At 56.9% G+C, this 26,473-nt stretch overlaps 7 protein-coding genes across 7 annotated transcripts in view; 4 read left to right on the top strand and 3 right to left on the bottom strand.

Moving 5' to 3' along the window:
- Positions 1-11,466: 11,466 nt before the first annotated feature.
- GUITHDRAFT_136133 (hypothetical protein) lies at positions 11,467-12,498 on the top strand (the record flags this gene model as incomplete). The annotated part of the gene is made up of 6 exons (XM_005836396.1): positions 11,467-11,655; positions 11,700-11,782; positions 11,874-11,916; positions 11,969-12,034; positions 12,314-12,364; positions 12,403-12,498. The coding sequence occupies 6 exons, from the start codon at positions 11,467-11,469 to the stop codon at positions 12,496-12,498; spliced, it is 528 nt and encodes a 175-aa protein (XP_005836453.1).
- A 659-nt stretch (positions 12,499-13,157) lies between these two features.
- Positions 13,158-14,345, bottom strand: GUITHDRAFT_136132 (hypothetical protein; the record flags this gene model as incomplete). Its single annotated transcript, XM_005836395.1, has 1 exon — positions 13,158-14,345. One exon carries the CDS (start codon positions 14,343-14,345, stop codon positions 13,158-13,160), a length of 1,188 nt encoding a protein of 395 aa, XP_005836452.1.
- A 630-nt stretch (positions 14,346-14,975) lies between these two features.
- On the top strand, positions 14,976-16,680 carry GUITHDRAFT_104999 (hypothetical protein; the record flags this gene model as incomplete). Its single annotated transcript, XM_005836394.1, has 11 exons — positions 14,976-14,997; positions 15,040-15,076; positions 15,126-15,174; positions 15,227-15,289; positions 15,341-15,426; positions 15,476-15,556; positions 15,602-15,740; positions 15,788-15,887; positions 15,936-16,024; positions 16,071-16,535; positions 16,585-16,680. 11 exons carry the CDS (start codon positions 14,976-14,978, stop codon positions 16,678-16,680), a joined length of 1,227 nt encoding a protein of 408 aa, XP_005836451.1.
- Positions 16,681-17,498: 818 nt separating this feature from the next.
- On the top strand, positions 17,499-18,865 carry GUITHDRAFT_104998 (hypothetical protein; the record flags this gene model as incomplete). Its single annotated transcript, XM_005836393.1, has 3 exons — positions 17,499-17,724; positions 17,770-18,738; positions 18,789-18,865. 3 exons carry the CDS (start codon positions 17,499-17,501, stop codon positions 18,863-18,865), a joined length of 1,272 nt encoding a protein of 423 aa, XP_005836450.1.
- A 502-nt stretch (positions 18,866-19,367) lies between these two features.
- On the bottom strand, positions 19,368-19,994 carry GUITHDRAFT_47973 (hypothetical protein; the record flags this gene model as incomplete). The annotated part of the gene is made up of 1 exon (XM_005836392.1): positions 19,368-19,994. A coding segment is annotated over one exon (627 nt), but the record flags the coding sequence as incomplete, so codon positions are not given.
- A 2,028-nt stretch (positions 19,995-22,022) lies between these two features.
- On the top strand, positions 22,023-22,864 carry GUITHDRAFT_136129 (hypothetical protein; the record flags this gene model as incomplete). Its single annotated transcript, XM_005836391.1, has 5 exons — positions 22,023-22,078; positions 22,280-22,349; positions 22,406-22,482; positions 22,691-22,755; positions 22,806-22,864. The coding sequence occupies 5 exons, from the start codon at positions 22,023-22,025 to the stop codon at positions 22,862-22,864; spliced, it is 327 nt and encodes a 108-aa protein (XP_005836448.1).
- Positions 22,865-23,530: 666 nt separating this feature from the next.
- The window catches only part of GUITHDRAFT_136128 (hypothetical protein), a gene marked incomplete at both ends in the record, with an annotated part of 3,767 nt that continues 824 nt past the window's right edge, over positions 23,531-26,473 (bottom strand). The window contains 11 exons of the mRNA XM_005836390.1: positions 23,531-23,662; positions 23,858-23,891; positions 24,013-24,071; positions 24,188-24,385; positions 24,587-24,676; positions 24,724-24,779; positions 25,037-25,145; positions 25,327-25,395; positions 25,526-25,615; positions 25,666-25,746; positions 25,806-25,916. Of these exons, the coding sequence (XP_005836447.1) occupies positions 23,531-23,662; positions 23,858-23,891; positions 24,013-24,071; positions 24,188-24,385; positions 24,587-24,676; positions 24,724-24,779; positions 25,037-25,145; positions 25,327-25,395; positions 25,526-25,615; positions 25,666-25,746; positions 25,806-25,916 (1,029 nt within the window). The remainder of the gene's footprint in view (positions 23,663-23,857; positions 23,892-24,012; positions 24,072-24,187; positions 24,386-24,586; positions 24,677-24,723; positions 24,780-25,036; positions 25,146-25,326; positions 25,396-25,525; positions 25,616-25,665; positions 25,747-25,805; positions 25,917-26,473) is intronic.

Below are 26,473 nucleotides of genomic sequence, written 5' to 3'. Positions count from 1 at the left end.
TCGAGCAAGTGGGTCCAGCTGGAAGACTTCGTGCACTACACCAAGGGAGGGAAGGACGAATGCGAGCAGCTGATCTCCTTCTCTTCCTCCAGCGTCTGCACCTATGGGATGGTTGAGAGCATCGGCTCACTGGAGTTCCTCCCAGTCGAAGACCCCTCGGACTGCAACCGCGGAACCTCCTACCTCTCCTTCTTCATGTTCGAGAATCGTTTCGGCGACTTCACGCTCAACGTCTCTCTCACCGATGACGGGCCCGGGATGAACAACTACTGGCAAGAGGCCCGGCTGAAGGTCTTGCCGGTCAATAACCCCCCGTCCTTCGCTCTCCTCACCCCTCACATCACAATGTGGGAGTCTACTACCACGTGCTCCTTCCCTCTCAATGACAACTTGACCTGCTCCTGCCACGAAACCCTCGACGCTATCGCTTGCGAGTTTCAAGCCTTCGCAACTGACATCTCCTATGGCCCATTTGAAGGCCCAGGCTGCGCGCCAGGAGCCTTCTGCGAGGAGCAACAGGGATTCTTTGAGCTCTCTCTGGCTCCCATGCAGACACCTTTCTTCCCGATCGAGAGTCAACCGGCACTGCCCGACATCTCCAACTCGTCTGCACACATCGGGACCACTAGAGTCTTGTTCAGCCAGCCCCCTGCCCTCTCGCAGACTGGCGTGCTGACGTTTTCGTTCAGCAAGGACCTCTACACTGACAGCCAGGGCATCGCATTTGACGTTTTTCTTAAGGACCAAAACGCACTCGATGGGACCCAGCTGGCCTCGGAACGACGGCAGATCTCCATCACCATCCTCGGGATCAACCATGCGCCTGCCTTCTCTCTGCTGAGCCAAGTCTCTTGCCTCGAGGGCAGCGGATACGTGAACCTGTCGGTTGCATCCAACATCTCGAGAGATGGCATGTCGGACACGACAGAGTTCGATCAGAAGCTTACGTTCCTCCTGCAGTATGACTCAGACTTCTTGTTTGTCCCTGGGACGACGCTGACCATGTCGCCGGTCGGAGTCCTTCACTTCACTCTCGAACAGCACATGTTTGGCGACCTCAACGTCACCGTCAGGTTGAGAGACGACGGAGGAACACTGCGCGGAGGTCTTGACACCTCTGAAGCCAAAGTGCTTATCCTGCACGTGCTCCCTGTCAACGATCCCCCTAGCTTCCGCCTCGTCGACTCGGCCTCCATCCTCTCCAGCGCCTGGCAGGCGACTCGGCACAGCCTACAGGTCGCGCGGGACGTGTCGGCGGGCCCGGCGAACGAGAGGTGTACATACACGGCACATGACTGCCAGATGCAGTCCCTGTCGTTCGTGGTGGTGGACGTGTCAGACGCCTCGCTCTTCTCCTCCTTCCCCAGGATGACGGCAGACGGGTCCATTCACCTGCTGCTCACCCCCGGCTCGAGTGGTCGGGTATGGATGTACGTCATGCTCACGGATGACGGGGGAGGGTTGATATCGCAGCGCAAGAACGCGACAGGAACTTTCTTCATCGACGTTGGCATGGAGGTTGTAAAGCCTTCAGTGCAGACCGCCGACCTCCAGTGCTCCAGCAACCTTGACGGCTACTTCTGCCTCGAGGCGAACAGCAACAGCCCGAGCACTGTTGAGGTCACGACGCAGGGGCAGGAGCAAGTGCTGCTTGTCAAGCAGTTCGCCAGGAACAAGACCACCGTTGAAGGCTTTTCTCCTCAAACCCGCAGCGACTTCACTTTGGCCGCCAACTTGAACAACTTGCAGCACGTGAGCGTCTTTTCGGACCGGCGGTTCAGCGACCTGGAGCTCAACTACGTCAGGGACGTCTACCAGCATCCTACCGGGCCCTTCCTCTACGCCGCTGAGAGCACAGACAGCATCGCCGTGCTGCGAGTGAACTCAGGTGAGCCTTGTGCACGATGATTTATTGCATTAGCTAAAGGTGTTTCCAGACTCGTCGCTCTCATTCGTAGACCGCAAGGTCGACGCAGAGGACCGCCTGTGGTTCCATTCCAGCGGAACTCCAGAAGAGACTAACAGAGGTAATGGCTCTTCTCAGCTCCTGCCCTCTCCCTCGCTCACCCTCCTTGCAGCTCCATCCCAGCTGGACGTAACGATGAACTGTGGCCTCGAGGCCCTCACGACAAGCTCTGGCGATACCCTCCTCCTCTCCGCCAACGGCTGCCAGTCGTCCATCAGTTTAAGCAGCTCCGCCTGCCAGTACCTTGATGCCCTCCACCAAGTTGACGCGTCCGTCCAGTGCGCAGCCCCGACGTACAGCAACCTGTCAGGTAAATTCCTACTCGTGTCGCTCCAGCCAGACTGAGTTCTTCGATAGGCCACTGGGTTTTCTCTTCTCAGCATGCCGAGGGGACCTCTGCAACTGATCCGGACATGTCCAAGTGTACGACTGCAGAGTCCAGCACTCAGCTCCTGTCACCCACCAAGTTCCAAGACCTCAGCGGAGTGTCGGGCCCTGCCTACCTGACGGCGAGGAAGTGTAATGTTGCTTCCTCTCCGACTTCCTTCGAGCAGCCGCTGCCGGTCGGTGCTCTGATGATGAACGACGGGAGACAAGAAGCGCTGCAGTTTGATGGCGTTTACAACGATGGGCTCGTCGTCACCAAGGACGTTTCCCAGACGGTGAACTTGATTATCCCCTTCTCCCCTTCTTGCTCCTCTCCTCATCCCCTGTAGCACTGCCTTGGCGCATATTTTCCCTCCCCTCCACTCGCTTCCTCTGTCCTTGTCCATCACTCTGCTCCTGCGATTTCTGACTGTTCAGCAGGTCAAGGACGGTCGAGTTCCAAGTAACGAGATCACTGTGGCGATGTGGGTGGCATTCACCAGCGATGACGTAGGGTTTGGAGGCCTGGCAGGAGCCGCTGAGATCAGCACGGAGTGTAACAGGTCAGGCTGGCTACTCGCCTACAGCATGGACAAGGCGGCAAGGACGACCACTCTCTACTTCTACCTCACGGTGTACGAGAGCGGGTACGGGCCGAGGATGGTAGTGCTGTCACACATGATCGAGCCCGGGCTGCAGCTGGGAGAGTGGTACTTCCTCTCAGGGTCGTATGACGGAGTCTCGCTGTCCCTCTCCCTGGACGGGAGGCTTCTTCGATCCATGGGGGCCTGTCGTTCCGCCTCCTGTGGCCCCATCTTCTACTCCCCCTCGACCAGCGCTACTTGCCCCGCGGTTCCTCTTACCATCGGGACGCACTCGCCGCTCAACGGACAGTCCAGCCCGCTGGTGGGAGCGATGAAGGAGGTGTTCATGTTCGACAAGTCCCTGTCCCTCCAGCAAGTCCAGGAGACGTTCGCCATCAGACAGGACTCCCTCAAGTCCTCCCCACTCGACCTCTCTGAGTTCTGGGTGTGGGTGGAGGACGCGGCCGGCATGCCTTCCCCCTCGTATTTCCTGCCTGACGAACGGTCAGCAGAGGACCAGCTGACAGTTCGCGGGAGGTTCAGTGCAGGTGAGCGGCATCTCTGCAGCCTCACCACACTTGACGGGCAGGTCCAGACAGCTGAGGCTGTCCTGGGCTGTAACTGCACGTGCAACACCGGTTATGCCGACGTGCTGAACTGTGCATTCGGGCCATGGAACAGGTCGGCAAGGGCGGCTATCTTCTCAGTCAAGAAGCGATCGGGGACAAGGTCGAGGTCGCTATGGCAGCGGACAGAGTTTGCTGCCATCCAACAGTCCTGGCTGTCTTCCCCCTCCTGTGCCCTGAAGCCTGCCCGCCTCTCCGGCGTGTTGACCTTCGTACGGCTCATCGCAACCTCCAAGGTCCTCATGTACAACGAGAGCCAGGACGGCTTCGACTTCTTCCTGTCCCTCAACAACCTCTCTCACGTTGCTGAGCATCTCTTCCTTCCCGAGCTCGCATCCTCGATGCCCCACTCGATCCAGCATCCAGTCAAGGGAGCAAGGAGCATTTCTTACCTTCAGATGGAAGGTTCGACTCACCTTCTGGTCGCCAACCAGGACGACGGGCTGACGTACCGTACGATGTCGGTTCTGATGAAGCTCAATACTTCCTCGGCAGAGCTCAGCTTGCTCGACGCCTTCCACACCAACGGAGCACGGACTGCCGCATTCCTCAGCTTCCCCAGCTCTTCCCAAGGTCTTCCGGATACCTTCATTGTTGTGGCGCAGATGCTGGCAGCGTCTTTCTCGATGGCCTACAACTTGACGTCTGAGCGGCTCGAGAGCTTGAGCATGCAGGAGTTTGACGTCCAGCAGGCGTCAGACGTGACCAGCTTCACCCACCAAGGGACTCCCTTCATTGTCTTCTCCTCCTTCTCGCAAGCGTCTGCCATCTACGGCGTGAGGCTGGGCAGTGGGGGCAAGGTGGTTGTGACCACCAGAGCCGAGGTAGCGACAACGAGGGCGGCGGACGTGGAGTACTTCAACTTCGACGGCAAACATTATCTGGCGTTCGCTTGTGATGACGCTACCAGTCCCTCCCTCGTCTTCTCGAGCTCTGACCAGAGTCCTGCCCTTGACTTCAGCCTCGTGCAGGAGCTCCGCACATCGGGAGCTGCGAAGATACGTTACTTCTCCTTCCAGAGGCCCTTCCTTGTTGTCTCCCAGGCGGCCGACAGCTCCGTCCTCTACAGTCTCTTCGACGGCAGGTTCGTGGGCCCGTCAAGCGCAGCTGGACCAGCTCGGACGTCAGGGAACGGGCAGAGGCTGCAGGGCAACTCCCTCTCCTCCGTCTTCTTGTCTCCTCCAGACGTCAAGTCCCCCCTGCTAGTCCTGGGAGGGTACCTCTCCCCAGCACAAGAGGTCATCAAGTCCACCTGGCTCGTTGGCATCCGCGAACTAGTCCACGGGTTACGGGCTCCCCTCCACTTGGCGTTCAGCCCCGACAGTCACTTCCTCTATGTTGCCAGCAGCCTGTCCCGCTCAATCTCCTGCTTCCGGGTCGTCCAGGGTAGCGGAGAGCTGATCTACATGCCCAGCTCGAGCTTCAACACAGGGTGGACGAGGGAGCTGGCGGTGAACAAACCTTCCGTGCTCAACGTCCACGGTGAAGGAAGCGACGGGTCGCCGCTCCGAGGAGTCTCCGACGTGCTCGTCACTCCCGATGGCCGTCGGCTGATCGCTGCGAGCGGGGTGGACAACGCGATTGTCGTCTTCGACAGGAACGAGAGCTCAGGCCACATCGAGCTCGCGCAGCTGCTGCAGGACGGCATGTGGTCGCAGGACAGGACAATCACAGGGCTCAAGGGGGCGCGAGCGATGGCCATGGCGAGCGGGGGGAACCTGGTCTTCGTCTCTGGATGGTTCGACCAGTCGCTGGCCGTCTTCAAGTACGGGGATGCTGGTGTAAGCTTCATCTGCAGCATGCGGGAGGGTGAGAGGGACTTGGGAAGTTTCACAGCCTTGAACGGACTCCTGTCGCTTATCCAGACCAACAACTACGTTGTTCCTCCTCCTCCCGGCTCCCCTCTCCCATCCATCTTCAGGATGGATGGCGAAAGTCCGCCGGAGGAGCGCGTCTTATCGGCGAGGAGCAGCGCTCATATTCGCTGCTCCAGCGGGACTTTTGTGGCAGTTGCTGGGAGTGGCGTCGACCCGGCTGCCACGGGTTTCGTGAAAATCTTTCGGGTGGATCAGAACAATCGGAATTTCTCGTTAATTCAGATCACAAAGTATGACACGTCAGCGGCATGTGTCAAGTTTGCCTTGATGAAGGACCAAGTTGACAGGTGCTGAGATTGAATGAGTCTGTTGTTCTTGTCCTTCTCTCGTCCTGTCGAGGTTGTTGTTGTGGCGGTGTGGTGGCGGTGGTGATGATGGAGATGATGATGATGATGATGATGATGATGATGATGATGATGATACATCTTCTGGTTCTAACGATCGTGTCTGTTACAGCGAGATCCTCCTCCTCATCGTGTCCAACACCCTTGACGGCGTCAACAACGGCCACGACTACGTCAACGTGTACAAGTGGGACGCTCAGAACCAGTCGTTCGCCTTCCATCACTCCCCCTTCGTCAACGACGTGGTCAGCCTCGACGTCAGGAGGAACACCGTCTACTCCAACGACTTTGACCTGATCTCCGTGGACGACCAAGGGGTCTCGAACCTCCTCCTCGCAGTCGCCAACTTCTGGGATGGCGAGTCGACCGTTGTCTCCTCCCGAGTGTTGAGCTGGGACCCGAGGGTCGAGCGATTCCTCGAGTCTGCAAGGCTGCAGACCAACGGAGCTCTGAGGAGCAGGTGGTGGAAGTCACTGAGCAGTAACAGGCTGTACCTGATCGTCGCCAACTTCTACTCCAGCGTCGACTGCCCGACGGCGAACCAGACTTCACCGGGATCAGTCGCCGTGTACGAGATGATGCTGGACGACAGAAGCCTGCAGCTCGTTCAGTGTCTCTCCGCTCCCAACGTCTTCGACATGGACGTCTTCGTCATCCCCAACGAGGGCGACTTCCTCTCAGTGGCCAAGTCGGCGGATTGTGAGGGCCCGGCGTGCTCCTGCATCGACAATTCGGTGCTCTACAAGTGGAACGAGCAGGCAGGGAGCTTCCTGGAATTTCAGCTCCTTAGCATCTTCTCAGCACAACGCCGAGCTGTCTCGATCTCCCAGTTTAATGCTGACTACGAGAGCTACCTCGCCGTCGCCTTCTCTTCGTTCTCGCCTCTCCCATGGTCAGGATCGTGCGGAGGAGGAAGAGGTTTCGTCCTCATCCTGCAGTTCAACCACCAAGACAAGGTGTTCGGGAACTTCTCAATCGTCTCGGAGGAAGATAACTACGACGCCCGTGGCTTCTTCTTCAACCATGCCGAGGACTTCACTGCACGGCCCCTCAAACTCGACATGGACCGGGCGCTCAGCTTCGACTTCCTGCCGATGGACAGGAAGGGCTGGCTGCTCCTCTCCTCCTTGGAGGACGGGCTGGTCGCGCTTGACTGGAGCTTCAACATCGTCAAGGGGCTACAGGGCATCACCAGCATGGTGTCAGTGAGCAAGACGGCGGTCGCGTTGCTGAGCACGGAGAGGAGGGAGGTGGTTGTCTTTAACTTCACAGGGGACGAGAACGTGTGCATTGCGAGGACCGCCATGATCGCAGAGTCCTCCTCTTCCCCTCCTCCTCTCGTCCATGAGAACCTTCTCGGCCTTGCTGGCAGCAGCCGCTTGCTCGCTGCCTCTCCCGATCGCCTCCTGGTTGACTCGACTGTCCCAGAGTCGGAGATGCTCTGTGGGAGCTCTCCTCCCTCTCGGTCTCCGATCGCGGAGGAGAGCACGCTCAGCTCGCTCGCCGCAAATCTCTCCTCCTGCAAGACGCTCTCCTACCGCATCTCCGCTTCCTCAGATGGTCAGGATGTCTCCGGGCTCTTCCAGGTGACTTTTGACTTCCTCCTCCTGCTCGTCCTCCTGCTCGTCCTTGCTCCTCGTGTTTTTCTTCCTCCTCATGCGCCTGCTCTGCTCCGATGCTTCTGCTTCCGCTCCTGGTATTCTTTTGACCCTTCTGCCCTGAGCAGATCGATGCGGCGGGTGACCTCAGGGTCAACATCTCCAACCTTTCGCAGCTTGTCAACGTCAACCTCCAGCTGATCAAGACGAGGCAATCGGCAGCTGGGACTGAGCTAGAGAGCGAGCTGGAGAAGCACTTCACCTTCTCCTACCGCAACAACGTCATCACTTTCACCCTCTTCAACCTTTCCTTCCCAGCTGACCCCTACCAGCTCCATACCCTCATGTTCGCCTCCGATATCTCCGCGGGAGGGGCGGAGCAGGGCTGTGTGCAAGCTTTGGCAGGAGCGATGAGACCCTTGAGCAACTGCAGTGGGCTGGTCTGGACGATTCAGGTAGCCGATGGCTCCTTTTTCGCTGAGCCTCCTCGCATCTTCTTCGCTATGAGCGGCTCGAGCTTGTCGGCCTACATCTCCATCAACGTCACCAAGTACCGCCATGGAGCCGCCGACATCCTCCTCCGACTCGCCCAGACGCCCCTCAGCGGTCGTGTCAAGTTCGCTTCCTCTCGCAACGTCACCTTGCGCGTCTTCGCCGAGCGGATCAACTTCCCTCCGACCTTCAGCTTCGTCCAGCAGGACTTGAGCTGGACGGAGGACGCCGGGACTCTCGTAGCCCCCTGCTTCATCCAGGGCCTCGCTCCGGGCCCTGCGGAGGAGAAGGGCCAGTCACTGAGCGCCTCCATCCTCTCAATCTCCTCCTTGAGCTCCTCCTGGGCCCCCAGCGTCGCGTTCCAGCACCTGTTTGTCACAGTCAACGGGTCGTGCGTCGACCTCCAGCTCCTCCCCAGCAGCAACGTGAATGGCGTCTTCCTCCTCACCGTGCGACTGAGTGACAACGGCGGGGAGAGCATGGGAGGATACAACAATACCGACGTCAACCTCACCCTGACCATAGCGGCGGTGCCGGAGACGCTGACATTCTCCTTCAAGACTCCCCTCCTCACTATTACGGAGGTCAAGACCAGCACGCAAACCTGCATCCCCGACTTCGTCGAGCACAGCCCTCTTCCTCTCGACGAGCGATCCACGGTCGTCCAGTACCACCTGCTCGAGGAGGGAATGTTCGCTACCGCAGACTACTTCTCCTCGCTCCAGCTGCTGGACAACGGGACCCTCTGCTACCAGCTGCAGCCCAGCACATTCGCCAACCTGTCGTTCCTTGTCAACATCTCGATCTCCATGGGCGGACGGACCCGCTCGCAGTCGTCTGCCTTCTCCATCAACATCCTCCCGGTCAACCGCCCTCCCTCCTTCAGCCTCCAGCCTTTCTACGGAGTTCTGCAAGGCAGCTCGGGGCCCGTGCCCAATTTCGCCTTCGACGTGACGGCAGGGTCGAGGTACGAGGACGCGATCCAGCGAGTCTCCTTTGTCCTCCTCTCGGTCCAACCGGAGAGCTTCTTCCTCTCTCCTCCTACCGTCTCCTCCACCGGCACCCTCGAGTTTGAGCTGGCGCCGTCGGCGCACGGGGCCGCGACCCTGACGATGGTGCTCGTGGATGACGGGGGGAGGGAGAACGGGGGGGAGAACGTGTCGAGCATCATACTGACATCTCTCAAAGTCTATCCCCTCCCCCGCATCTCCTCCGTCTCCCCCAACTTCGGCAGCCCCTGGGCAACTACACCATCACCGTCCTCGGCGAGTACTTCGGCTCCCTGTACAGCAGGGGCTACGCTGCTCCCTCCTATGGCAACGTGTCAGTGACGGTGGGAGGAGGAGCCTGCGCGGAGGTGCAGGTGAGGTCGGACACCATGATCACTTGCCTTGCTCCTCCGGGGGAGGAGTCGGCAGACGTGCTGGTTAACATCAGCGATGGGCAGCTCTCGCGCGGGTGCAGCAAGCAGCATGCATTTGACTTCTCCGTCTTCTTCCTCGCCGGGCAGCACGGCAACGCGGGTTTCCTCGCTCAGTTCCGTTCGGAGCTTTACAGCGAAGGCACCGGCAGTCTCGTCGACCTGAACATCTCCAAGGTACCGCTGAATCCCATGCTCTACTCTTCCTCCTCTCCGCTCATTTTCCTTCCCTCCCTTCCCCTCCTTCTCCTCTGTCTCCTCCCCCTCCCGCTTCTCTTGCACCTCTCATCGCTCTTTCAGGCTGTTCGCGCCATTGTCTACCTCCACGGCCTCCTCTACCTCGGCGGCTCCTTCGATGCCATCAACGGCGAGCTTGTTGCCAACGTCGCCTCCTGGGACGGCACCAGCACGCGCTCGCTCGCCTACGGCTTGAACGGGGTGGTGGACGTGCTTGTCGGCTACCAGGAGCAGCTGGTGGCTGGTGGCTCCTTCGTCGCTGCTAGGAACGGCCTCGGGTCGCTCACCAAGACAGGCCCTGTGGCTGTGTGGGATGGGAGCATGTGGAGGGCGGTGGGAGGAGGAGCAGTCTCCGGCTCCGTCATGCTGGCAGCGGCGCGGGGTCAGCAGCTCTTCGTTGCCGGCAACATGCTGGTGGACGGAGGGGCAGGAGGCGCCAAGTCAGCGCGGGTGGCCATGTGGGATCAGAGCAGCTGGTCGGTGCTGGCGGGAGAGGTGGGAAGCAGGTGGAGGATGGAGGGGATGCTGAGCGGGCTGGCGATAGCGGACGGCTCCTTGTATGTGGGAGGAGACCTGCTGCTGGACGTTGGGACCCGGGCGAAGCTGGCAAGGTGGGACGGGGGAGGATGGAGAGTCGTGGCAGGGATGGAGGGTTCCGTGTTCTCCCTTGCTGTGCAGGGGAACGTACTTCTGGTGGCGTCGGTGGTGGTGGTAGAGGAGAGGAGCGTCGTATACTCCCTCAAGTCGGGGAGCGTCAGCGAGCTGCTCCAGGTGAACGGGACGGTGGACCTGCTGCTGTCGACGGGAGACTGCTTCTTCCTGTCTGGCATGCTGGATGGAAGAGGGAAGAACCTGCTGCGCTGGTGCTTCAACGACCGCAGGACGCGGGAAGTGCCAGTGGGCTGGGCCCTCCATCGCGCCAACGCCGCTGCTGTCCTCTGAACATGTTTTCAATAGAAATGTATGATCAAAACTCCTCGCATGCCTGCCTCCCAACCCCTTATCTGCCTTGCTCCCCTTAACCACTCCGGAGGCTTGCCTGCCTCCTCCCTTCTTATCGCTACCTCCCTCCCCCATCTCCCTCCCTCACGAGTCCCTCCCTCCCTCCCTCCCTCCCTCTCTTCCTCACCACAACTCTTTCCGCTTCACCATGTCCTTCCTCTCCCTCTCTCATTGCTCCCTCCTTATCCCACTTTATAGAGTTCACAACAAACAAAGCCATCACCCCCCTGAGTCTTTCACTGTCCGATCAGTGCAAATTTTCCAGCTCTCACCTGCTCCCCACAACTTGCCAATGTCCCCCCCCTACTACCCCGATCGTGAAGCAAGAATATGTGACTTCTGACGTGGCTTCCTGAGTTCATTATACTTAATCTTATATTGGTATCCGATGATCATACTCACGGTAAGGCTCCACCGTTGGCAAAGCCAGCCCCGCCCTACCGTACGGTCCGGCGAGGCTCGGCCCCCTCAGTGCCCAGCGTTCAGACAAACGTCCAAATCATCCCAGCACTCAACAAGTCTGAATGCTCTCAGTCGGATCCGATTGGTTCTCCCGGACCCGGTGGCCGGATAGCGGCCCGGCCCGGGCCGGGCCGCGGGCGGCACTGCGGCATCACAAGCATACTGTCACGGTGCTGCTAGTAGTCCCGGAGTCCGATCTTCTCCCTCCTGGGCTCCAGGCCTGTAGATTAATTGAGTAAAACTTGATCGTGAAACCCTAGTAGAGAGAAATGTCCGGGCCACTGGAAGGGAAGGGAGGGAGGGAGAGGCGGGAGGAGCGACAGGAGCGACAGGAGCGACAGGAGCGACAGGAGCGAGGGATCGAAGAGAGAAAACGAGGGACGAGGAGTACAGCAGCTAAGACAGAGGAAGCAGAATCTGCCCTTCCCTTGACTCCCCTCCATCCCTCCCCCCTTCGTTTCTTTCTGACTGTTCCTGTAGGCTAGAACCACCATGGTCGCTGCCTTCCATCCTCCTCCTTGCCTCCTGTCCTCCTCCAACATCGCCTTCCCCGCCGCCCGATATCACCCGACCGCGCCATCGGCGCTCTGCCTGAAGATGAAGGGCTCGGCAGAGGAGGAGGCGACGCGCATGGGAGGGAGGAAGGGATTCTACGTGCGACCATCGAAGGCACTTGAGAAGGTGAGCAGGGAGAAGGGGTCCTCCCTGGATGACAGAGCCTGCAGGGAGGGGGGTTCTATGTGCCAGGGCTCGAGGGGTATAAGCTGAAGCTGGCAGTGAGCGTGCTGGCGTTCTCCTTGCTTGCCATGTGAGACGCCTTGGAAGTCTCTCCTTCCCCTCCCCCCCTCCCCCTCCCCTCCCTCCTCCTCCTCCTCCTCCTCCTCTTACTCTGCTGGCAGCAACCGAGTGCTCCTACCAGGGTATCAGCCTACCATCAACCAGGTTCGACATGGCGGACATGCTGTCGGCTGTCAAAGTGACAAGGGCATGGCAGCAAACCTCCGAGGCCGTCGTCGTGTTCACCGCACTCTTCATCCTCATCCAATCTCTGCTTGACAAGGTAATGACCCCACCATTGTCCCTTGCTCACCCTGCGCAAGACGCTGCAGGAGGGGGGTGACAGCGACGATGAGTCGTCAAGGACAGGTACCTCCCTCTCTTCCTTCGTTTCCCATCCCCTTTCCCCTTCTCGCCCTTCGCCCTTCTCCCTTCCTTGCTCTCTCCTCCCCTGCTCTCCTATATCTTCCTCCGTCTTCGATACTCTCTCTTTTCTTCTCCTCCATCTCCATCCCCTCTCCTCTTCTCTTCCTCTGTTTTAACTGGTGAGGTTGGATTGCAGTTGTCCGATCCCGTCAAACTTTCACATCCGAGCAACTCGAAGACGAAGAACGTGAGAGGCTGACATGGCAGCTTGTTGCCTTCAAACAGGCTGTGAGCTTTGCCTCGCATGTTGTCGTCTGGTCAGAACAAGGGTACGAGACTCTCTGCTGTTACAATTCACAATCTATCATTGAATTCCTTTGATTGCCTACTGTCATGTACTGTTGATAAGCTTTGAATAACTTTGTCCCATCTGAACACAATGCAAACACAACAAAGTTTCTCCGGTTGTGTTGTTGTGATGTCGTATGACTGTATACATGCCCTTAACCACAGTTTTGCTTTCGTCTTTCAACCACACTTTTCAGTAACTGCCATGTTTTCATCTCATCTACGCGTGATGTTGTTGGATGGCCGATACCATCTCACCATACAAGTGTTCTTATTGTAATTTCAACTGTTTTTAGCGTGATTGCGGCAGACTGTCAACCGCCATCAACCATCACTGGCAACATGTCTCGTCAACTTGGGGATGTAAGAGCGAGATCATCTCTGCGATTCTACCTTATCCCTTGTAGCTGCTACAGGGCAAAGACTTGGTAGGCATCGACCGAACAAACTCTGCAGAGGAAATTTTCTCGCTCTTCCCTCCTTGTGAGAGTGTTCCTTCTTGTCATCATAGAGACTGCCCTAATGGTCATGAAGATGTCAGGGGTGCCATCCTGGGATCCTCGAGCGATCGACAACGGTTCTTCCTCATCGGGATGGATAAGAGGTGAAGACAGCTTTGAAATTTCCTCGCCCCCCCCCTCCTCTCTCCTTTATCCTATCTCCCCCTCCTCTCTCTCCTCTCTCCCCCCGCGTCAGACCTCCAGCTGCTCGAACTCCTTCATCGCAGACGCCTCGTCGAACTTCTCCCGCACGTCGTCCCGCAGGGGCATCCACACCACGTTGTAGCTCGCCTTCTTCGCCCACTCCACCCACTGCGACCACTCAGTCCGCTGGATCGAGTCCTTCGGCCAGTAGTTGCTCTTCGACTGTGACTCGCACACGTACAAGCTCCCGTTGCCTCCTCTCATCAGGATCGCCGTGTGTCCGAGATGTGATCCCGTCCCCCACATGATCAGCGGGTCCAGCCCGTCCAGGCGCACAACCCCGATCATGTCGCCGCTGCGCATGCGCGATGGGTCGACGGTCGCCAAGCTAGCAGTCGGTCGCATCTGGTAGTTGGCATACTTGCTCAGAAAGTTGAGGTTCTTGTCTGCTACACTGCGAGGAACGCCAGGTCCTCCCGTCAAGGCGCCGAGAAACAGCTGCAGCGTCTCCCATGTGTCAACAATGGTCCTCGCTACGGACTGCGGTAGTCGGAAGATCCGTACCCCGTTGGCAGTCATGTCTTCCAGCTCCTCTCCCTCCATCTTTCCCCAGTTGATCTCGTACTTGCCGTGCAGAAGGAAATCCACAAGGTCGTACCGGAAGGGGGTCGCGATGAAGTACGCGTCCTCGCAGAAGATGGCTACCGGGGAGTGCATCTCAACGGTGACCTTTACGTTGTGCAGGGGGTCCATGTTGACCTCGGAGGAGGTTTCGTTGAAGCAGTTCCCCGTCCAATGGATCCCTCCTCCTCCTGGTCGGAGAGAACCTATGTACTCCGGTACGAAGCTCCACTCAGGGCCAGGAAGCGTCTCATGGTGCCGATCGCGCCCCTTGTGCCGTTTGGTCCACGTCCCCTTGCTGAAAGAGTCCCTCCTGAAAGAGTCCCTATCATCTACAAACTTCTTCATCAGCAGCTCCATGGACTCAAGAGCTGAAGACAATCCATGCTCGCGCCTCGGTTTCTTCGCCTCCCTCGCCATCACAGCGGACTTTGCCCTGGCCATACCCTGCATCTTCATATATACCTTCGCCTTCATGTCCTGCAGACTCTCCTCCCTTCCTGGCCGGACGGCTTGAATCACCATCTCCTCCCTCTCTATCGCTTCCTCTCTCCTCATCCCCAGACCTCCTCCTACCCATCCAGCCATCGCCACCGCCAGAAGGAGTCGCGACATGTTGGCCGTTCCTCTAGCAATGCCGAGCTCGCCTCAGGGCCTCACAAACCGACCAAACCAAAATCGAGATTTTATTCGATTTGCAGCAGAATACAAAGATTGAAATCATTTCGAATCGAATGTACCCCACCCTTTCGAAGAAATACCCCTGCAATGGGCTACCCACCCTTTAAGACACTTCTCCCTCCAATTGATAGCTCATTTGCTTCCAATTCCTCATGGGGTGATTACCCCTACCCGTTCGTTTCGAACCCCACCCCTTCAAATTCTGACTGGACGCTGCCCCTTCGCTGTCGCCATGGCTCTCCGCTTCTTGCTGCCAGCGTGCGCCGTCGCCATCCTCTGCGCGGCCCTGGTGAGCATACGATGCAGCAATGAAATATGTAGATCCATGCTCCTCCTGCTTGCTGTTCATGTTCATCTCCTTCTCCTCCTTGAGGATGCTTCAACCTTTGCTTTCGTATGAACACTTTTGTTGCTCTATTGTCTTGTTGAGGAGTTGCCATCTCCCTTGCATGTCTCCGCATATGCCGTAATCTTGAATTTGCCGCTGCTGTCCTGTTATGTCAGTGGCACGCTTGTGTATGCTTGAAGTATTGTGAAGCTGCCCATCAGCTTCTATAGCATAGCATGCCTCTGAGAAACTCAGCGGGTCTTGTACACGTTCTGATGACATGTTTCCAGCTCCTTGCAGGGTATGGATCAAACAGAACAGAGTTGTTGGACAAGAGGTTTGTAGTCTGCTCTCTGATTCGATCTCGTTAAATATTCTTTTTACAGCGCCGTGAAGAATGAGGGAAGGCAGGAAATGCTCGCTGCTGCTGCTCAGGTAACTGCGCAAGATGACACATGGTGTCGACTTCGTTCTGAATTCACTGCAGCAACGTTTGGCAAAGAAGGATGCTCGTATCTTCAAGAGCTTGGAGTTGGCTGCTCAGAAGAAGGTGATACTATTGTAGGAGTAGTAATCGCAACCCGCCTAACCAGCTCGACAGGTCGAATCGGGAGTCATCCTTGACAAGGAGTTCATCGAGGCTCGCAACAAGCAGATCGTGCTGGACGAACGTCTTGCTCAGCTCAAGTGACTAGTCCTTGCGCTGTGGGTGCTTGCGAGCTGACGGGATGAGCAGCCGCAAGTTGCAGGCACAGAGGCAGGCTCTCGCCTACATCTGGCCCAGGACCATGGAGCGCGCAGCCGTCACCAGAGAGATGTAGAGATCTCTTGACACCCACTCGGAATTCTCACATGGACCCAGGAACTTGGGAGAGAAGAAGCTCGTTAACACGCTCCCAAAGCTCCACAAGGACATCCTTGCGGTCCGCCAGGCCCTCAAGAAGACCCTCGACGAGGTGAAGCCAGCCAAGAAGGAGCTTCGCACCTCCGACGAGATCTTGGTGAGAGAGTTTCAGATGAGGTTTCCGCCAGCTCATGTGTGGTGTAGGCCAAGTCTGAGAATGCCTACAAGCTCTTCGGAGCTCGCATCGAGCAATCTCGTGAGAAGGCTCGCCTTGCCAGACAGCAGGATCAGGAGCTCAGAATGGGTATCATCATGCTGTTTGGATTCAAGGCATCTGACAGACTCGATGCAGGTGCGATGTTGGCAGAGAGAGCTTCCCAGCAGCTCAAGGCCAAGGCAATCTCTTCGGGCAACAAGCAGGAAGCTGCTCTTCTCCTTCAGGTCCTCTTCTACTCCATCTGCTGCAACTTCGCTGATACGGCCGCAGGAGTCCAAGGAGCAAGCTAGCAAGGCTGACATGTACAGAAAGCAGGCGGACGAGTCTGTCCAGACGGCTCAGTTGTTGGAGGCTGAGGCGGATGAGGCGGCGTCGTACATGAGCATGTTCGGATCCGACTTGACTCAGGCTAGCGCTAGGAGGAAGCAGGCTCTGAACAAGTTGGAGTTCCTCTCCCAGCAGTACCAGAGAGGGTCGCTCCTGGAGCAGGCTGCTGTCCAGAAGGAGAGGGCGCTCGCCTACGAGATGAACAACGCTCAGAACTCGCTGAAGCAGGACAAGAGGGAGCTCAAGCAGGATGAAGCTGCTCTTGCCACTGGGGAGAAGGCCACCGCCAAGACTGTGACTGAGTTGAACGTCGACAAGAAGTCCGCCGTGCAGAACTACAAGAGTGCCATTGCTGATCTCACCAAGATCAGGCAGGACAAGGCCAAGTACGTCCGTGATGCTGAGCAGGTGAGGCAAATAGTCTCTTCGGACCTCTGTTGCTCACGCTCTCTTGCAGGCCATGGAGGTTGAGAACCAGGCTTTCGCTCACAATCAGGCCGCTGAGCACTTGAAGCTTGCCTCCGAGGCTGCTGCTGCTGAGGTCAAGAAGTAGATACAAGCCAGGGTTTAAGTCGAGGTCGAGGTTCGGGCAGATAGCGAACTTGCGCTGCCGCTGTCCTGTTGTTGTTGGGTCAGGCGTGTGGGATGCTTGAGAGCGTTACAACTTATGTCTGGGTATGAATGAAATGAAGAGATAGATGGGACAACATTTGAAATGCACCAGCTGCATAATCTGCACTCGTACACAGAAAGTTCGAAAAGCTTCACCAGATACTTCTTGGCTTGCAAGTCATACATGACAAAACTTAATTCAGCATACATGCCAAACTTTATTGAACACACTTAAATTCATAAGATACATTACACGAGGTCGCTGCCATCATCAATCCCTTGGAACCGCTAGTTTCTTTCTTTCTCAAGCTCCTGTTCCTGCCTCTCCCGCTCCTCCCTCCCTCCCGCTCCTCCTCCCTCCCGCTCCTCCTCCTCCTCCTCTTCCCTCCGCATGCTCGCGTCCACCCCTTCCACTCACATGCATCTCTCCTTCCACCTCCATTTTTGCCCTTAAAAGGGGTTTTAAAATGCACCGTCATGCAGGCAGGGGGGTGTGGGATGGGGGTGCTGGAGGGAGAGGAGGGGAGGGAAGGGGAGAGGAAGGAGGAAGGAGGAAGGAGGAAGGAGAAGAGAGGAGGAGAGGAGGACGTGGAAGGGAACGAGGTAGGGAAGGTATGCATGCAGAGAAGCGCGGATCGAGGAAAGGCGGAGACAAGAGGAGAGCTGGGGAGGCCTGATGGGAGGCTGACTAGAGCGCGAGGGAAGAGGGAGGAAGAGGAGGGAGAGAATGGAGGAGGAGACGAAATTTTGGGAATGGAAATGAAGGACAACGCCACAACAGTGAAAAGAAAGGTCATTCTCATGGAGCATAGGAGACTTGCTGTGCAAGCACAAGGGTATGAGCTAGGAAAGGAACAGACAGACAGCGCACGTACGAGGGAAGGAGCAAGAAGTAAGGCTGTTGTGAAGATGAGGATGACCGTTGTCTTGTCGATTGCTGCGATCTCGTTGGGTCGTCTGACTTGTGTAGCTGCCAGCACAGGAGGTGACAGGGTAATGATATGAGGAATGAAGGATGCGAAGCTTCCAGGTGAGTCTCGGCTGTGCGCGAGTGCTGCTGATGGAGGAGACCAGGTGCCGGGATCCCCGCTGAGCGAGTCTAGCTCGAGCCTCGAGTTCTCCGTGGAACGGGACGACTGGCAGAGGGCGGAGGGCGAGGACGCCAACGTGACCTCCTCCTCGTCTGTGAGGGCGTGGAAGGACTCGCTGGTCAAGATTCTGTCTCTGAATCAGAATTGGTTCGACAAGGGGGAGGAGCAGCACACAGAGATGAAGGACCTCCCAGCCGAGAGCGCCACTAGGAACCGCCGACATGACTCCAGCTGGGGCGCGACGGCTGCGCGCTATAGCGGCGGCCTGAGCAAGGCGGTGGACGGGACGATGAAAGATCTTGAGGGAGGCATGCTCTACCTCCAAGACGACGGGCCCAGCTACATGCGGGTCTCCTCCTCCCGGATGACCTCGGCTGACCGCTGGAAGTCAGCGGCATCCCAGCTCATCTACTCTCCCATCGCCAAGTTCTACTACGGCCTCATGATCCTGGTGACGGTGGTGGAGCTTGTAGTGACTCTGGCGGACCCGCACCGGTCGCCGCACACGACCTGGTTCATCGGGCTCGAGCTCTTCATGGTGGCGATGCTGGTCAACGAGGTGATGATCCGGTACATCGCCGAGGGCAGCCCGACAAGCTTCTTCCGCTCCAAGTCCAACATCTTCGACATGGCGGTGGCTCTCCTTTGCCTCTTCACCGTCACCTTCCTCATCCTCATGCCCTCCACGATGAACGGGGTGCAAGAGTGGGTCCCCCTTGTCGCGCTGAGGATCCGAGACTTCCTCCGCATCCTCCGCTTGATCTTCCTCTTCAAGAACCATCGCAAGGCCCAGCTCGCGGGCCAGTCGATCATGCACTTGCGCATCGACGAGACGGATGCAGACCATCTCATGGGCTCCAGCAACTGCATCTTCGACTCGCCGTCGCACGACCCCCTCGACAAGCAAGGTGAGAACTCTCTCTCTCTCAAGTGCTGTAAGTGATGGTGCTGTCTGCAGCCGTGGACATGAGCGCGGCCTTCGGGAAGCACATTGCAAGCCCTCCTCTCAGTCCTGTTCCTCCGCAGACGCTGTGAGTGGACAAGGAGGAATGGAAAGACGAGGGACGATGGGCGCGGAGCGGGGCAAGTACACCTATTGCCATGAAGGAGGATAAAGAATTGATGAAATGATTCTAATAAAGTCGATGTGACAACTAGGTATAGCAGATCTTCCTCCTTGCTCCTTTCCATCCTCCCTCACCCAGCCTCCCACCGGCCATTCCTTAACAACAGCAGATGCACTCCGCTTGCTTCCCCGACTTGCTGTCCCTCAAGGGGGAGGTTAAATGCTTGCTAGCACAGCAACACTTCTAGTTGGAACTCTCCTGCTCTAAGATCGCTGTCACCTCGTCGGGGGGGATGTCCTTTGACGGCTACGCAGGAGTTCGGTCACTGGACGGAGGATGCAGAATGAAAATGTTTACCTCGAGTCCAACGGATTTGTTGTCGATGGGATCAAACCTCACCATGTCCATGTTGATGATTCTGGAAGGGCTATCGTCAAACACATCAAGACTGCAGGATGATACAGAGCACACCTCACACCCCCGAATATTCTCTCTGGAAGCTCGTCCTCCTCTCTGCTCTCAATCCATATCAACAGGTCACACACAATGTCCTTGCAAGCCCTTCGAATCACGCTCAGGATCGCACGTGCAAACACTGATGATGTGACGTCGCAGGTGGCTTCCAGCAGATCGTCAGTTTGATAGAAACTAGTTGTCAGCTTGTTTCCTAGGATTGCAGGCACTGGCTTCCCCACGGCTTTGCGTACCACCCAGTTTGCTTGAACCAACGAAGTGATCAACTTCACCCTTTCTGACTTGTAAGCATCATTGCCCTCTAAAAATCTCTTCCAGGTCCTCGCAAATGGCTTGTCTGTCTCCAAGACCTCCTCGTTCAATTCAAACGCAAGGATCAGGTGCTGTGGCTCGACATCGAAATGCATCACGAACATGAACTTCGGTCTATTCGTCCCAGGGATCAATGTACGCGGCCACTTCTGTAGCCTCTGATCCTTTGTAGCAAACCTTATCTTGTCTGCTGATGTAAACCCGTGTACGCTGACCAAGTTGAAAGCGGAAGCAGCTGATGGAATCTTTTGCTTATCCTTCAAGTAATTCTTACCTCGCACTTCAGTCTTGGTCACATCGCTCACTTGCCAGTTGTGCTTTGCTGCTCCAAACTGAAGCTTGGGGCCCAACCTCGCCGTACAATCATTCAAATCACTCGAACTCATGATGTGTGACGGGTGAAGGAGGGTGAGTTGTCCCTGATAGTGTTCTCCTGTAAACCAGCTGTATACAAAGTCGTTGTGACGTCACCTACGGAGATGCGTCAGCGATAGAAGTGTTGGTTGGACTCGTCATGATTCATTGCTCTGCTGATGGAGCGAGGAGGCACAGTGCTGCATCGCATTGCACAGGGACACAACCATGACATCGCGAAGTAAGAATGTCTGCACTCTTCCCATGGACTCAGAGAAATCACCGTTGCTGCTCTCATTCTATCTCACTAACTGTGGGTTGCCACCATGGTACTTCTATGCTACTTGAGCACCTTCAAAAGAAGCGTCTCATTTCCGTAGCCTTCGCAGCATCCAAGGCTGCCTTTCCAGTGCATCAGATTCACCGCCAGAGACTCAACCCCGTTTCTAACCCCTTGATCCTCCTATTTGTCTCTTGGTATCATTCTTTTGCCCTCATCGTAGCTATCTTTATCTCTGATTCTCTCACAACCTGAAATAATTCCATTTCATAATCCCTGAGTCACTTTACTGCCATCCATCCATCCTGTTCTTTCTTGATCCTCTCGCATCATCTGTTCGGTGCCCGTGCATTCTCAATCAATGTATCCTTCACCGCCCTCTCCTCTCCTCTCCACTCCACTCCACCGTGCTCTCGGTTCCCTCCGTCGCACGCCCTGCTGTCCGCATCGACTGGGGGCTGCACACCTGCACTTTCTTCTAGGGGGTGGGGGTAGTAACACCTAGGGGTCCTTCGAAGTAGAGTTTTGGTGGTCAAAATATCGAGGGAGGGGTCACCAGAATTTGACCACACTGAGGACCTACCGGTGGTGGACAAATGGGGTATTCGATGTAGACTTTCATGGAAGTACCCGGTCCATGCCTGGTGAGAAGACTGGCAGAAGGGGTATACTGATCTTAAAAGTTAGAGCCCAGCAAGGGCGTCTACTTTGAGCCGGGAGGGGGTGGGCAGCATGAACACCCCGGCTGGGGTGGGTGGATGATTCAGGGTCTTAGTGGGTAGGGTGCTAAACTAGTTCAGGGTACACGAGTGGCGGGCCAACAACCCCCGGTTATTCCCAACTTCACCCCCTCATCCACTTGAGGGTGGGTGGGGGGTTCATCCTGCCTGCGCCTTGATTCAGGGGTCGTGACCCTGACCCCCGGTAGATCGAGCCTGCCGGGTACCTGCGACTCCTATATGACCCCACCCCTGTGAAACCACAGGATTCTCCCATGACAGTTCTACCGAATTCAGTGACCCCTACATACTCCGAACGGACCCCACCCGGCAACTCGGCGAGTCAGTCCTGACCCGTACCACCCCTCATGATAATCTCCTATAGGTGTATAACTGAAGTACCGGTGTCACAAGCAACTGGCAATCACGGTGGCCCACTGGGGTCTGTTAAGTTGAATGAAAAGAACCCCTTCCGAACTTCCCCCGGCACCCTACCCCATCACACTACCCTAGCCCACAATGCTCCACCCCACCCTGTCCGGCCCCGTGCCACTGCAGTGCCATCGTTCACGGTCCGGGCCCCGGCCATGGCTCTCTCAACTTGAAAGTGCTTCTATTTTTCACTGCAACTCCCTTGGTCATGATGGGGTCACGGTCCCCTCACCACACACCCCACCCTATCGCCAGTGATACCTACCCCACCCCTATCGTTTAACATGACACAACAAGTATCAGTTAAATTTGGAGGACAGCAGTCGCCAGCATAAGGATTATACTCGCTGTCTTTTCTCTTCTCGCCGTATGGCTCAGCGGCTTGTACGCCGGGGTCTCAAGCCTCCTCTACTCTCCCGATCGTCATGGTACTGAGTTTTACTTAACTTTGAGTAAAAGGGCGATCCTACCCCACCTTTTGACGGTTATTGGACGGTTTGGGGTATTGTTAGTCTTGACAGTTACGAACGTTATCATGCCCAGAAATAGAGAACATGGCAGGAGGGGATGGGGTTAGTATGGGACTAGGAAGGGAATGGAAGGGAAGAAGGTAGGATGCGAAGCTGCGACGAGCAAGGGAACGCCCACAGGAGCAGGAAGTTTGCCGGACGATAGCAAGGAGCAGATGGTTCGGAGTCAAGGATAGCATGCTGAATGGAGAGTCCTGGTTGAACAAGTTTGTGATAACAAATGGTTGTGTGTCCACTGCCAAGTTGCCTTTGAGTTCTTAGACGCTGAGACGCCCTTGCAGACAGATGGTCTTCTCCCTCCTGTGGAACTTGACTGGATCCGATCCCTATGAGGTGAACGAGCTCGGACAGGTAGAGTAGACCCGGTGATGCTGGCACGATCCACTGATACGCTGCCTCTTTCAAAGTCATGCAGAACCTCTTTTGCGAATGAGGGCCCGGCTGTTGTTCTCGGATGCAATGCCGACGCATCGGGAAGATCATGGTGAGTGACTCTGTTGTCAGACTCCCTCATCCTCCTCGTCTACTCCCCCCCTGACCGCAATCTCCACCCCTCTCGCCTTCTGCTTGCCCTCTCCCGCTTTTCGTATGCTCCTCTCCACACTCTCTACCGTCCTCCACTCCTCTTCTCTATCTCTCCGAGTCCCAACCCTGCTCTTCCTGCCATCGCCGTAATCCTCAACCATTGCTAGGGACACATGGAAGGGAAAAAAGACGGCAGTCGCCACCTTAGAGCCATACTGGGAGAACCCGTGGGGTGAGGGAGGGAGGAGGAGCTTCGGTCATGCGCTTACGTGGCGCGTGCAGGTGCACCTGGAGGCTCGACGTGGGGCAAGCCTGCGAATGTCGGGACCAACTATTATTGATTGAGGGAGGCCCGGAGGAGGATGAAGGGGTTGGGGGGGGGGGGGTTAGAGCAGGAGATTGCAAGGGGAAGATTACGAGGCGCTCACCCGGGCTGGATGATTGTGATGCAGCATTGGTGCCGTTGATAGGAGAGTTTTGAGTTCCCAAGTTTTCTTTTGCTTTAAAACCCAAATGCTCGTTGAATGAACTGAGAAACATCTCCTGTACTGTTCTTCACCCGCTGAAGTAGCATAAGCTGTGCAATGCATTATCTTTAGCAGCAGCAGCACCAGCAGCAGCAGCAGCATCACATTGGAGTCGACTCAGCTCTTCCCCTCGATCCTCCTACAGCGTGTTCGCTCGCTGTGCCAGAGGATGGGGAGGAGCGAGTGCGGCAGCGTTGAATGTGTTTATGAGTATATATGCTGGCTTGTGCCAGCAGTGAGATTTTGACGACAACAAGCGTAATTGTGATTATCCTCTGGTTGAGGAGATCTGCTTGAGTCAGCCCCTTTTCCCATGAACGCGCTAATTGAAGCTCGTCCTGTCTCCCGATCCTCTCTCGCCCTCCTCCCCTCCCATCGACCTCTCCTCCCTCCAACATTCCTCAACCATTTCCCTTCAGCTTGCTCCTTCCCCATCCCCAGGTCTGTCCCAGCTCCACCCTCTGTCACTCCTACGACGCCTCAGTCGTCATCCCCTGCCTCCTCTGCATCTGTTCGCGAGAGCTCGTACTCTCCTCGAGCTTCCACGTCGCCATGGCGGCGGTCAGCTTGACCGTCTCCTTTGATGATGCCAACAGCGAGGACGGAGATGATCTAAAGCAGCATGATTCATGGAGAAGAGGATGGGAAGGAGGAGGCAGCTAGCGGGGAGGGGCAAGGGACGATGAAAGCGGGAGAGACTCAAGAACAGAGAAAGGGGGGGGGGGAGCAGGAGAGAGAGAGCGAGGAGGCGACGTGGGAAGTGGGAGGGGAGGGAGCGTTTAGGGGAGGTGAGATACTGGGGCGTACCGGGCAAACAGAAGCCAACGACAAGATCCCGAACCTGCAGAAGCGAAGAGAGAGAATGATAGGGGGAAGGGGGGAGAAAGAGGAGGAGCGAGAGACGAGAGTGAAGGAAAGAGGTGATAAGACTCGAGAAGCAGCCGCCCCCCTCACAAGCTCACCCGTCAGCTGCATTGAGCGCTCGGCCGAGGCCGAGTCCAAGGGAGATGACGAGAGGGACCTTGGGACATCATCAGCTCGCTCGCTCCTCCTCTCTCCCTCCTCTCCCCACACTCCTCTGGCTCCATCCGCCGCCTCTCGCTCATCGCTCCTCTGCTACTTCCTGCCTCCTCTCACCGTGACTGGCCCTGTAGTGACCCCAGCTGAATCCCAGGCAACACAGATAAGGATCTCCCCGGCCATAGTTGTCAGGATGACCGCCAAGGTGTAGCCTACGAGTAGGAGGGGGAGCAGGGGGAAGCCGATGACGATCTTGAGGAGACCCAACGCGGTTCCTGTCCCGACACCAAGAGCAACGGACAGCACAACTTGACGCTAATGAGAGGAGTGAGGTTACGGAAGGCAGAGCAGGCAGGAGGAAAGCGAAGGAGGGAGCTGAGACTGATGGGAACAAAGGATGGAGCAGGATACAGCTTCGAAGAAGGAAGGCTAGATAAAGATAGGGAGGGCAGGAGTGGACAGGTAGATGGAGGCGGGAAGCAGGCAGGCAGGCAGGCAGGACAGGGAGGAAGTGACCTGCGTGATTTTCCCGCGAGAGAGTCGGTCCACCGTGACCGCGAGGGTGAAAAGAGCTGGTTCCGCCAGAGTAGCTCCGAAGCCGAGAACCTGCCAACGTTGTGAGCGGAGGCTCCTCCTCCCCTCATGCCTCTCACCCATGCGAAGAGAACAGCGATGAAGGTGCCGAGCTCTCTGCCCCAGATGGGGGATCCTGAGGGACAAGAAGGATCAGGCGAAACGGGAACCCCGGGATTTAGAAAAGAGAGAGAACAGGATACGTGTTGTTGTCGTCGTGGTTGATGATGATGATGATGATGATGATGATGATGATAATGTGTTGGTGGTGGTGGTGGTGTAGTAGTAGGAGGAGCAAGAGAGGGAGGAAGAGGACAAAGGAGAGGAGAAGGACGAGGCGATTCAAGTGGACGAGGATGGATCAGCTCAACATCACAGGGACTGAGATCAAACCTTTGATCTCTTCCATGCTCGTGAAGGCAGAGGGCATGACGCCTCCTACCATGGTCCCCAGCTTAGAGAGACCTTGAGTGAGGCCTACGTTGAACACTATGATGCCGATCTGCAGAGGAGGAGCGTTACTCTATCGCAGGAGGTAGGGAATAGAGAGGGGGACGAGGACAGAGGGAGGGACAAGGGAGAGGGCAGAAAACGAAGAGGAAGAGTAGGTACTGCTCAAGATTCGCAAAGCGGGAAGAAGGAGGGGGGAAGGAGGAGGGGGGGCGGGGGGGAAGTGCACAGACCTGAGCGGCAAGGAGGGCTGCAGAAGCCTTGAAGATGACGCTGCTGCCCGGGGTAAGCTCGAGTGTGACCTGGGCACAAAGTTCAGAGCATCTCCCGACTCCTCCCCGCCTCCTGACTGACAAGAAGCTGTCTAGTATCCCGGAGGATACATCGAAGAAGGAAGATCATGATTGCAGCGAGCGGGACCAGCGCTCGCACCCCAGCGATGATCTCAGCGTAGGGGGTCTGGTCGTACCACAGGGAGGAGGAGGAGGAGGAGGAGGAGGGCTCGTTGGCTCCCTTCTGCAGCTGCACTAAAGTTCACAACCAGGAAGAGGCTGCAAGTGCAACAGGGAGACCGAGGGGAAGGAAGGGGAGTTAGTCGACGCCTCCAGCTCCTCCAGGATGTTGCTAGGGAGCGACAGCGCGAGCAAGAGGACCTGGTAGCAGACGTCAGGAATCACCGCCAGGGCAAGCAGAGCCAAGGGAGCAGAGGTACCGTGATCACGGGGATGAGGGAAGCGAACGTGACAACCCCGAAGCCCGTGAGAGGGGAGGGGTTGTTGCCTGCTGTTGCTACCCCGAGCCCAAGTGCGATCACAAGTGGGACCTTCAGGGACGAGCATGAGAACGAAACATTACCGCCTGCCATCCTCCCTCCTCTCATCCTCTACGGCTCATATCCACATGTAGGTTGATACGCATGAAAGCACCGCTCTCATGCTCTCCTCCTCCTCCTCCTCCTCCTCCTCGCCTCATGCTCGCCTCCTCCTCCTCCCCCCCCCCCAACCCCAGGGCATGAGCATGGAGAAGAATCGACCGCCGCCGGTGCGGGCGGCGACAGGAGGAGGAGGAACACGAGGATGGAGTAGATGCAAGACAAGAAAATTACTGGGGGAAACGAACCGAACAAGTGCTGCTCACGGTACGGCGTTCCTGGGATGGGGGGCCATTGCCCGGCAGGGTTCCGTTCTTTCTCCTCTCCTCCCTCATGAATCCCCTTCCCCCCTGTCATCGGGAGGAGGGCCCAGAACCCCTTTCCTTCTTAACGATAAGGTGTTGATGCTGTTTGCTCTCGCCCCCCCTGGATGAAGGAGACGACAACTTTGACACCCCCGACGGGGGGGGGTGGCGGGAGGAGGAAGACCACCCACCATCTTGCCATCT

The sequence above is a fragment of the Guillardia theta genome, assembly GCF_000315625.1.
Source record: "Guillardia theta CCMP2712 unplaced genomic scaffold GUITHscaffold_18, whole genome shotgun sequence".
Lineage (NCBI taxonomy): Eukaryota > Cryptophyceae > Pyrenomonadales > Geminigeraceae > Guillardia > Guillardia theta.
The sequence above is the reverse complement of the archived record's forward strand: the minus strand, read 5'-3'. Positions and strand labels throughout refer to the sequence as shown.